The 11205-nt window shown below is 60.7% G+C and overlaps 2 protein-coding genes across 2 annotated transcripts; both read left to right on the forward strand.

Moving 5' to 3' along the window:
• Positions 1–551: 551 nt before the first annotated feature.
• Sbk3 (SH3 domain binding kinase family member 3) lies at positions 552–3941 on the forward strand. The gene is made up of 4 exons (XM_042683202.1): positions 552–596; positions 1004–1154; positions 1606–1808; positions 3198–3941. Exons 1-4 carry the CDS (start codon positions 552–554, stop codon positions 3939–3941), a joined length of 1143 nt encoding a protein of 380 aa, XP_042539136.1.
• Positions 3942–7062: 3121 nt separating this feature from the next.
• Positions 7063–8971, forward strand: Sbk2 (SH3 domain binding kinase family member 2). Its single transcript, XM_042683218.1, has 3 exons — positions 7063–7315; positions 7663–7865; positions 8388–8971. Exons 1-3 carry the CDS (start codon positions 7063–7065, stop codon positions 8967–8969), a joined length of 1038 nt encoding a protein of 345 aa, XP_042539152.1. The 3' UTR covers positions 8970–8971.
• The last annotated feature ends 2234 nt before the right edge of the window (positions 8972–11205 follow it).

Here is an 11205-nt window from a genome sequence, read left to right on the forward strand (position 1 = left end):
GGGGAGAAGGCAGAGGGACCAGACCAACGGACTGCGCAGGAGAAGAGCTCACTCAGACCCCAGCGGGAGAGAGAGGGTCGTGGCCAAAGAGACAAAGTTACAGAGAGAGAGAGAGGGATTCAGAGACAGACAGAGAGATTGAGGTAGCAAGAGAGGGACAGACAAAGACTGAGCAACAGAGAGACTGACAGACACAGTTTCAGAGAATGAGAGACACAGCCAGAGGCAGAGGCCAGGAGACAGAGAGATTGAGGTAGCAAGCGAGAAGCAGGAACAGAGGAGAGACTGAAACCCAGAAATCCCTGAGGAAGGAGAGAGGCTTCCAGAAGTTGCAGCGAGGAGAAAGGAGAATGAGAGAGAAGCAGGGAGATGGGTGGGACCCCAGCCGCGGCGTGCACCCAGGGGCCTCCAGAAAGGGAGAGACGAGCCCTGCCCGACACTGGGGCCAGGGAGACCCTGGGCGAGCGCCGGTGGGGTCGGGGTCCAGAGGGGCCGGCTGCAGTATGGGAAGCCGGGACAGGGGGGGCTGGCCCGCACGGGGCAGCCCTGAGATGGAGGTCAGGGCTCCGGAAACCTCAGAGGATGGGGACCCAGAGGTGAGAGGAGGGAGGAAGGACCAAGAAGACGGGGGGGGGGGGTGACGCAGAGGAACCCCAGACCCAGATGAGGGAGGACTCAGACACAGCAAGGCGGAAGGCCCCCCCCAAGGCAGTGCAAAGGCCCCACGGGATGCCCAGGAGGGACATGAGGGGGTGCAGGCCCAGTAGGGGCTGGGGGGCTTCTGGGTACCTCCCATGGCTGGGGAGGTCAGAGGCTCTGAGACAATGAACCCTTAACCCTGCCAGGACACAAAAACAGGTGGCCGTGAGTCCCATGAGTCACCGTGACTCACTCTCTCCTCTGGGGACAGTGACCACTGTCCCCGCTCCTACGGCTCAGCCTGGGGCCTCCCCCCCCCCCCCGACCCCAACTCACACGCTGTCCACCCCGTCCTCTCCCACAGGAGGACACAGCCGCGGCCCTCCAGCGCCTGGTGGAGCTGACAGCCCCCAGGGTGTCCCCGGTGAGGAGCCTTTGCATCCGGTACCGCCTTATCCGAAAGCTGGGCTCCGGCTCATACGGCCGCGTGCTGCTGGCGCAGCCTCGACACGGGGGTGAGTTCCTCCACGCAGGGCAGACACCAGGTGTCCACAAGGCAGGGCGAGCCGCAGGGAGCGCACCTCACAAAGCCCTTGCAGCTCTTCTAAGATCCTCAGGTGTCAGGAGGCTGAGAGCTGAGGATCACAGTTCAAAGCCAGCCCGGGCAGGAAAGTCTGTGAGATTCTTAGGAATCAGCCAAAATAAAACCAAAACACAGAGATGGAGCTGAGGATCCAGGGCTGGAGTACTAGCCTTGAGGGAAAAGGCTGAAGGAGAAAACCCAGGCCCTGAGTTCAAACCCCAGGACCTGCACAGAAAAGAAAAGACCAAAAGAAACATGGGTCACCCATACCCTTACGCCAGAGGAAAGGGAGCCCCACCAGAGTCCCGGGAGGAAATCACATAGCTAGCCTCAGGGGCCCAGCCGAGGAGTGCTCAGAGCCCCTCCTACCTGCACCCCCGCAGGCCCAGCTGTGGCACTCAAGCTCCTTCGTAGGGCCTCAGTCGCGAAAACCACCTTCCTGCGGGAGTTCTGCGTGGGCCGCTGTGTCTCCTCACATCCTGGCTTGCTGCAGACCCTGGGGGCACCACTGCAGACACCCCGATATTTTGCCTTTGCCCAGGAGTATGCACCCTATGGGGACCTCAGCAGGATGCTTCAGGAAAAGGTGAGGTGCCTGGGAGAGGAATGTGAGGATGACCCCCACTCTGTCCCCAGGTCTCATCCTAACCCCAGCACTGACCCCCCATCAGTGCCCAACCCACACCCACCCCAAGCCTCTAAACACCTCCCTGTGCTGTCTCGACACAGCCTGTGCCTCCATCCATACACCAGCCCATGGGGCAGGCCGTTGGATGGGCATCGTGACACTCGGGGTTCTAGTTGGCATTAGGGCCAGGAGTAGGGCTGCAAATGGGGTGGGGGTGGGAAGGGATGGGGTGCAGACGAGGGCAGTGACAGCAGAGGATGAGTAGGGTGGGTCCCCAGGTGGCCCTGAAGATGGGTGTTCAGAGGTAGCCTCTAGGAAAGACACCAGGTCAAGACGGAGTATAGGAGATTCTAGATCCTCTCGACTTTGAAGATTAGTGGGTGGGGTATTTTGGGGACTTTGTGTTGGAGATAGGATTATGGATAAATGGAGTGGAAGGAGGAAAGATAGATGGATGATTACATACATGCAGAATGGAAGGATGAATGTGTGGATAGATGGACAGATGAATGGATGGATGAAAAGATGGATCGATGATGAGTAGATGCAGGGGGTGAGTGGATGCACAGATGGATGGAGGATGAATAGATGATGGATTGGGTTGGGTGATAAACAGGTGATGGATGGATTGTTGGGTGGATGGATGGATGGTGGATGGATGGATAGATGGATGGATGGGTAGAGGGGTGGGGTGGATCGATGAGTAGGTGGATGGATGGTGGATGGATGGATAGGTAGATGGATGGATGGATGGTGGATGGATGGATGAATGGTTGAGTGGGTGGATAGATGGTGGATGGATGGGTAGATGGATGGATGGATGGATGGTGGATGGTGGATGGATGGATGGGTGGACGGATGGATGGGTAGATGGACGGATGGATGGATGGGTGGGTAGATGGATGGATGGATAGTGAGTGGATGAACAGATGGAAGGATGATCTGGATGGTCCATTTAGAAGAGATGGAAGAAATGCTCAGAGTTGAGGAACAGGGTCGCGGGGGGGGGGGGGGGGGGGGGAGGGGGGGAGGGGAGGGGGGAGGGGAGGGGAGAGGGGAGGGGAGGGGGGAGGGGTCATTGGAGGAATCTAGAGAAAAAGCGCTCCTGGCCGGCATTGGGGATCCAATGAGGAAAGCATCAGCAGTGCTTGGGGGTGCAGGCCCTGGGTGTTGATCTGAACAAGCCTGGGGTGTCTGGGGAAACTGAGGGGAGCCGTGAGCCCCGGTTCTGGACCCCCAAGTCCCAGGAGTCAGAATCTCTAGGAGTCCACAGCCTTTCTGGAAGGCGCTGAAGGAGCTGAGCCTGCCTGCCCTTCCTCCCACCCCCCCCCCCCCCCCATCTCCCAGGGCCTCCCGGAGCCGATGGTGAAGCGGGTGGCAGCCCAGCTGGCTGCAGCGCTGGACTTCCTCCATGGCCGGGGGCTGGTGCACGCGGATGTCAAACCTGACAACGTGCTGGTCTTTGACCCAGCCTGCAGCCGCGTGGCTCTGGGCGACCTAGGTCTGACCAGGCCAGAGGGCAGCCCCGCCCCGGCCCCACCCACGCCACTGCCCACCGCACCCCCTGAGCTCTGCCTGCTGCTGCCGCCAGACACACTGCCCCTGCGGCCCGCCGTGGATGCCTGGGCCCTGGGGGTGCTTCTCTTCTGCGCAGCCACGGCCTGCTTCCCGTGGGATGTGGCGCTGGCCCCTGACCCTGAGTTTGAGGCCTTTGCCCACTGGATGACCACCCTGCCCCGGCCCCCACAGCCGCCGCCCCCCTGGGACCAGTTCGCACCTCCGGCCTTGACCTTGTTCCAGGGGCTTCTGGATCTGGACCCTGAGACCAGAAGCCCCCCATTGGCCGTCCTGGAGGTCCTCGGGGATGACTGGGGATTGGAGGGGGGTGGAAGAGGACTTGGGGTCTTGGGGAATGAGTGCTACGAGGAGGAAGAAGAAGGAGGATCAAGCTTGGAGGAGTGGACGGAGGAAGAGGAGGAGGACAAGGACAAGGAGGACGAGGACAAGAAGGACGAGGACGAGGAGGAGGAGGAAGGCAGCGGTGGCAGGAGACTGAGCACAGGTCAGAACAGCCCTCAGCCAGGTGACTGAGACAGGCGCCCAGGACCAGGACCAGGGCCCCTCTCGAGCCTCAGAGCCACCTGGAAAGGGAGATGGCTGTTCCCAGGATGAGAGACAGGATACATTCCAGCTCCCCAGTGCAGGCTGGACCTAAGCAGACAAGCCTCCACAGTGAGGACTTGGAAGTCGGAGCCTCCAGTCCCTCCTAATGGCATCTTTCCTCAGGGACCCTTCTCCTCTCCATCCCCAAGGGTCCCTTTCTGCCCTACGGGGAGGCCAGATGCCCCTGTGGGCTCTGAGGGGTCACAACTCACCCCTGCAACTGCGGCAAAAAATCCCAACTTCAAGGGTCTCACATCATGCCGGCCTCTCCCTCTGCTTCTCTCATTTTCTGAATGTAACTCACATACACATGCACATTGTTGCTGGGCTAGCTGGTGTCTGCACACCTTGTACCCCCCCATCCGCTGCCCGTTCCCCCTCTCCTAGCCCCCACCCCAGCTCTGAAGCAACCCCAGTCCTCTGTGTCTTGTCTTCTGGGCAGCAGTGCACCTCCACGCTAGGCCTCCAGCACCCCTTAAAGAGCTGAGAATGAGGAAGTGCTTCTCCCATACCAGGACCTGGCTCTGTCTACACTGAGAAGCAACTTCACTAACTGGGCTGTGATAAGACCCCGGACTCAACAAAGGAGCTGATAGGGGGGTCATCGAGGGTGGAATAAATATCCTTTTTAAAAAAAAAAAATCTTGCAAATGTTTTGTATGGCTCTGGGCTGCAGCTCAGTGGCAAAGCGCTTGCCTAGCAAGAGCAAAGTCCTGAGTTCGATCTCCAGCACCGAAAAAGAAGACACACACACAAAACAGTTAACTAATGTTTCGTGCGGATGCTGGGCAGGTTAACATAGGGCAATTCAACATGATCTTCCTGCAACTTTTTGGTAAAAGTAAAATAATAGCAAAAATCTAAACATCAAAGTGTGTTTGAGGAATCGCGTCCCCAGAGGCTGGGGTATTTGGTGGAGCAGCCATCCCCAGTTGCTTGGCCACCTGCTGCCCCCATGTCCTGGGTTCTGAGGTCATCCTCACTGCATCCTTCTGGAATCTCGTTATATCATCCTGTCCTCAGGCCCAGCCCTGGCAACAGCCTGACAGCCCTCCCAGAACGCCTGAATGGATCTGTCCTCAGGGCAGTGCAGGGACCATGGGGTCCCTCCATCACCCGCCCAGGCTGCGGAAGCCCCAGAACTCATCTGGTAAATGGCAGGGGAGACATATCCAATGCACGTGCTGCCCACCGACTGCCCTGACTGACCAGTCTTGCGGCCCCAGAATGATGTTATAAATACCCAAGCAGGCTGGGAGCCAATGGCTCCTTGTCATCCCAGCTACTCAGGCAGCTGAGATCTGAGGATCATGGTTCAAAGCCAGCCCAGGCAGGAAAGACCATGAGACTCTTATCTCCAATGAACCACCAGAAAACCGGAACTGGCATTGTGGCTCAAGTGGTAGAGTGCTCATCTTCAGCTGATGAGCTGAGGGACAGAGTTCAAGCCCCATGACCCACAAAACAAACAAACAAATAAGTAAATAAATAAATATCCAAGCAGTCCTGGCAGAAAAGTGGTTCCCCACTTCTGAAGGGAAGTTGGACCCCTTGGTCTGAGGGAGGAGGCTGGGGCTGGACCCCCGGGTCTGAAGGAGGAGGGCTCAGCCCCCTGAATCCGGGGCACTTGCCTGACCACTGTCAGTTCTAGGATTCAACGCATGAGGTCGCTCAGCCCCTGGCGGGGGCAGAAGGGGCGTGGCTGGGGGTGGGGCCTTACGACCCCCAAGATGGGGCGGGCCTTGCCGCTGGCCCTGGCCTTGAGCTTGGGGCACTGACTGCAGCCTTCGCAGCTGCACTGGGTTAGGCGAACCTCAGAGAGGGCAAGGTCGGCTGCGCTGCGCCCAGGTCAGCAGTGGGGTAGAGCTGAATGGCCATGGAGGGCGGCACTTGAGCAAGGACAGAGAAAGCAGAGTCCTGGGCCTGTGGAGGCCTCATGGGCTGCACTGTGCAGCTGTGGGGTGCAGCAGTATCTGGGGATGATTACAGGACCCTAAGTGCTGTGAGCTGAACAGGGTTCCAGGGTGAGAGTGGGCTAGACCTGGACCCCTAGGTCTGAGGGAGGAGGCTGGGGTCTATACCCCTGGGTCTGAGGGAGGAGGCTGGGGTCTGCACCCCTGGGACTGAGGGAGGAGGCTGGGGCCTAGACCTCTGGGTCTGAGAAAGGAGACTGGGGTCTGCACCCCTTGGACTGAGGGAGGAGGCTGGGGTCTGGACCCCTGTGTCTGAGGGAGGAGGCTGGGGTCTGGAACCTGGGTCTGAGGGAGGAGGCTGAGTCTACATCCCTGGATCTGAGGGAGGAGGCTGGGGTCAGGGCCCTGGGTCTGAGAGAGGAGGCTGGGGCCTGGGCCCCTGGGTCTGAGAGAGGGGCAGCCTGCTGTGAGTGCTGGACCACAGACCTGCTAGTCCTGGGGCCCCACCAAAGTGGCGGCTTGAGCAGACCTTGGGCCCCAGGGCTCTGGAGAGCTTCACCCTCCCGGGGGCAGAGAGCACCTGTTGGTTCTTTGGGGGAGAGGCTGATGTCCACCCCAGCTCAAGTCTGTTTGCTTTGGAAACAAGGTGGGGGTGTCTCAAGTGGCCTGGTTCATCTTTCACCCTCAGGGTGGCAGGAGGGACCTTTCGCTTGACCTCACTCACACCAGCTACCGGTCTTCATCATTCCTGCAGGCCTCTTATCCAGAGGAACTCAGAGTCCCAATGGGAACTGGCAATAAGCCTCCAGCCTAGCCTGTCCCTCCCCCTCAGACCCAGGGGCTCCAGACCCCTCCCCACCTCCCTCAGACCCAGGGGTCCAGGCCTCAGCCTCCTCCCTCAGACCTGGGGGTCTGAGCCCCAGCCTCCTCTCTCAGGCCCAGGGTTCTAGGTCCCAGCCTCCTCCCTCAGACCTGGTGGTCTGAGCCACTCCACACCTCCCTCAGACCCAGGAGTTCATACTCCAACTCCAGCCTCCTCCCTCAGACCCAGAGGTTTAAGTCCCCTGCCCCTTCAGCCCTGCGCCAAGGCCTGGTGGGAGCCGAGTGCAGTGCTGCCCGTGTCTGGCGTTACAGCAATGCCAGGCAAAAGGCCGGAGGCTGGGCATGAGGAGGCGGAGGCTAGGGAGGACGGCGCTGAGGAGGGCCTGGGAGGCCTCACCCTGGAGGAGCTGCAGCAGGGCCAGGAGGCTGCCCTGGCGCTGGAGGACATGATGGCCCTGAGCGCACAGACCTTGGTCCACGCGGAGGCGGACCAGCTCTACCAGGAAGTGCGCCCCCTGGGCCAGGGCCGCTTCGGCCGCGTCCTGCTGGTCACGCACCGACAGAAAGGTATCAGGCCCTGGCCTGGCGGTGGGGTGCGGCTGGGGTGGGGGCCTGGTGGGAAGGAAAGTGAACCATGTCTGAGAAATATAGGGGATCAGAATCAGGCCTTACCTGTCCTGCTCCAATCTGCGAGCTCTGGGGAGTGCCTTTAATACCTGCACCCCAGCTGATTCTGTTGGCAATGTGAATTCCTACATGACTGTTTCCTTAGGGAGGCGCCTATGTAAAACAGGGGATCTTTGAACCCCAGCCTGTGATGGGGGGCCAGCCAGCCTGACCCTGGAGGAGCAGGGCAGCTGGCCCGCGCGACCCCAGACTCCCGGACAGTTCCCACTTTGTCCCTGTTGTCCCAGGCACAGCCCTGGCACTGAAGCGGCTCCCAAAGATGTCCACGTCGCTCCGCGGCTTCCTGTATGAGTTCTGCGTGGGCCTCTCGCTGGGCACACATCCTGCTATCATAGCCGCCTATGGCATTGGCATTGAGTCAGCTGACTCCTACAGCTTCCTGACGGAGCCTGTCCTGCATGGGGATCTCATCTCCTTCATCCAGCCAAAGGTGGGTAAGGAGGTGGGCATGGAATCTTGCTGGGGCTCACAGAAGTGCCCTGAACAGCGTGGACCCCGAGAATCACAGTCAGGGGTTGGGAAGGTGGTTCAGTGGTAGAGTGCTTGCCTTGCATGCATGAGGCCCTGGGTTCGATTCCTCAGCACCACATAAGCAGAAAAAGCTAGAAGTGGGGCTGAGGGTCAAGTGGTAGAGCACTAGTCTACAGTTGAAAAGCTGAGGGACAGAGCCCAGGCCCCACGACCGACAAAAAAAGAAAAAAAAAGAAAAGAAAGGAAAAGAAAAGAAAAGAAAAGAAAAGAAACCAAGAATCACAGTCACTGCGCCTGGCCTCACTGGACCTGACTCCAGTCCACCCCCCCACCCCCACCCCCCACCCCCGGTGGCAGGGCTCTCCCCACTGACCTCCTCTGCTCCCTCTGGGGCTGGGGGAGGGGAGGGCCGAGGGTCCCCTTGGGCGGCCCCGAGCAGCTGCAGGCCCTGACCCCTGACCTCTGACTCCTGACCCTGCAGGTGGGCCTCCTGCAGCCGGCCTCAGCTCAACGCTGTGCCGCCCAGCTGGCCTCTGCCTTGGAGCACATCCATGGCCAAGGCCTGGTGTACCGTGACCTCAAGCCGGAGAACGTGCTGGTGTGCGATGCCGCCTGCCGCCGCGTCAAACTCACTGACTTCGGCCACACTCGGCCCCGGGGGACGCTGCTGCGTCTCACAGGGGCCCCCATCCCCTACACGGCCCCTGAGCTCTGCGCCCCCACCCCGCTCCCTGAGGGGCTGCCCATCCAGCCCTCCCTGGATGCCTGGGCGCTGGGCGTTCTGGTCTTCTGCCTCCTCACCGGCTACTTCCCCTGGGACCAGCCCCTGGCCGAGGCCGACCCCTTCTACGAGGACTTCCTGGCGTGGCGGGCCTCAGGCCAGCCCCAAGACCGGCCGCAGCCGTGGTTTGGCCTGGCGCCTGCTGCAGATGCTCTCCTGTGGGGGCTGTTGGACCCCCACCCCCGGAAGAGGAGCCCTGTGGGATCTGTGGAGGCCTACCTGGGGCAGCCCTGGCGGTGGCCAGAGGGAAAGGCTGAGGGGCTGGAGGAGGCTGGGAACTGAGGAGGCCACAGCCTCTCCCCACTCCCCGTCTTTCTTCTGCCCCCATCCTCCACACTGCTGCCCTCCCTGGGTCTTGGCAGGCCTCAGGCCTCCCTGTGTCCCATGGTGCAAGGCCTGGTCTACAGTGGGCAGCCGGGAAGGCTTAGGCAGTTAGTGACCCCGTCTGGGGTAGCACTGCCTCCGCTGCAGGCCCCTCAATGCTAGGTGCTGCCCTCCAGCCCTCCTCCTCCAGCCCTGCCCCCCTGTAGGGCTTCATGGCTGCCCATCTCCCTCGGCCTTGCGCCTCTGCTTTGCCCACTGTGCTCTCTGCAAATAAAACCCATCTGGTGTGTGGCTGTGGGTTTGTTGGCTGGGGAAAGATTAGGGGAGAGAGATCAGAGCTGTGTGTGTGTGTGTGTGTGTGTGTGTGTGTGTGTGTGTGTGTATGCATGCACGCGTGTACAGGAGACCTTGAATCTGTGCGCGTGCCCAGGGCACACAGCGCACTTGGGGCTGGGTGGGGAAGGTCAGGCAAGGTGCCTGGCTCAGGCGCCCTCCCCTCCCCTCCCCTTCTCCATGCCTTCCCTGGCCTAGCCCCGTCTGGCAGCCACCTTGTTTGCAAACACTCTCTCTTCCTCTCCGTGCCCTGCTTGGCCCGGGGCAGGAGCCAGGCTACAACTCAGGGCTGGATCAGGTGCCCCCCTCTGCCCGGCAAGCACCCACATGGCCTGCCCTCCAAGGACCCTTTGTGCCTAGGTTCCAGCCACAGCAGCTGGGATACTGTCCTGGCCGGACGGGTGTTGGGGGGGGGGGAACCTTCCTGGAGCAGGAGGTGTTTGGAAAGTGGGGGATATAGCCGCCACCTCCCCATGGGTCTGAATGTGTCCTCGGGAGGTGGCCGGTGGCCGGGATGGCCGAGGGTGGGGTGGGGCCAGGGCTGCGGGGCAGGGCGCTGTGCTGTGTTAATTAGTGATGACAGCTGAGGATGGTGGTAGTGATGGCACACCCCCCCTCTCCCCCCCCCTCCCCGCCACTAAGCAAGGCCTGGCTGGCAGCAGTGTGCAGCTAGTCAGTTCCCAGGGTCTCCTCTCTGCTCATGGACCCCACTCTGGCCGTTGCTGGCAGACAGGGCAGAGGGGCAGGGCAGCTCATCTGGGCACCTCCACAAATTCGCGTGGGGGTTGTTCCGGTCTGTGAACCTGAAGCCCTCTGGCCCTGACTCAATGTTTGTTGCTCTTGCTGCTAAACAGCAGGGGACACCCCTCCACCGCACCCCCCCCCAGAGTGGCAGAAGTGAAGGTGTGAGAGTATGTGTGGGAGGGAGAGCTGGGGTGTGCATCTGTGTGCACATGCACATGCATGTTTGTGTGTGTGTGCATGCAAATTGTGAATGGTGTCCTGGCTGGTGTTTGCACTGCTGAGCTTGCTAGGTCTACCCAGCTACTGTTCTGGGTGCTGCAAACCGGTGGGCAAAGACACAGCTCAGCTGTCCTGGGCCCCGTGGGAGGTGGCCAGGCCCAGGGCCAGGGAATGGGCTGGACGCCCGTCCTGGCTGTAGGCCCTGGGGCCAGATGTTTGGGCTTAGCCGCCTGGCCAGGCGGGGATCGAGTGACTGGACGATTAGGCACGGATGGTTGGGGCTGGCGGAAGGCAGCCGGGGTGGGGGGGATGGAAGGCCCAGCCTCCCACAGTCCCCCACCTCACCCCGGGCCTGCAGAGTGCGGCTGCCTGAACCCTAAGCTGGGCTTGTGGGAACTTTGGCAGGGAAGTGAGCCAGAGCCAGACTCGTCTGTTCCCGTGTGGAAAGGGAAAAGCTTGTCTTGTAAGCTTAGGTGCAGCCCTGTGATGTCCTGATGAACTGGGACAGGAAGGGGAGGGTGTCCTGCACACACTGCACCCTGCATCTCCACCCAAGCCGACCAGTTCAAGGAAGACCATTCGCCCATCTACCAAGACCCCCCCAGAATTACCCAGCTCTCTGTCCCACAAGTAACTGGATCCAGCTGGCCTTTGCGCCAACCTCTGTCGCCTTCGGTGACCTCTGAGCCACACTCTGGCTGAGAAGAGGATGTGGCGGCAGCGATTCCTGTGAGAGGCGGCAGGAGCCAGATCTGGGTGGGGACTCTTCTTGTCACCCTCCAATTTATAGACCGGCACACAAGATCAGAGATGCAAAGGGGCGTCCTCAAGGCCACTCAGAGGGACAGGAAGTTGTGCAAGTCTTTCATTGGAACCCTAAAACAAGATCCAAGTAGGA

Source organism: Dipodomys spectabilis, unplaced genomic scaffold (genome assembly GCF_019054845.1).
Source record: "Dipodomys spectabilis isolate Male_0828 unplaced genomic scaffold, ASM1905484v1 ptg000080l, whole genome shotgun sequence".
Classification (NCBI taxonomy): domain Eukaryota; kingdom Metazoa; phylum Chordata; class Mammalia; order Rodentia; family Heteromyidae; genus Dipodomys; species Dipodomys spectabilis.

Coding starts and splice junctions, on each gene's coding strand:
- Sbk3 (XM_042683202.1), top strand. CDS start 552: ATGGAGGTCAGGGCTCCGGAAACCTCAGAGGATGGGGACCCAGAG. Junction 597..1,003: donor CAGAGGATGGGGACCCAGAG/GTGAGAGGAGGG, acceptor CCTCTCCCACAG/GAGGACACAGCCGCGGCCCT. Junction 1,809..3,197: donor GCAGGATGCTTCAGGAAAAG/GTGAGGTGCCTG, acceptor CCCATCTCCCAG/GGCCTCCCGGAGCCGATGGT.
- Sbk2 (XM_042683218.1), top strand. CDS start 7,063: ATGCCAGGCAAAAGGCCGGAGGCTGGGCATGAGGAGGCGGAGGCTAGG. Junction 7,316..7,662: donor GGTCACGCACCGACAGAAAG/GTATCAGGCCCT, acceptor CTGTTGTCCCAG/GCACAGCCCTGGCACTGAAG. Junction 7,866..8,387: donor TCTCCTTCATCCAGCCAAAG/GTGGGTAAGGAG, acceptor CTGACCCTGCAG/GTGGGCCTCCTGCAGCCGGC.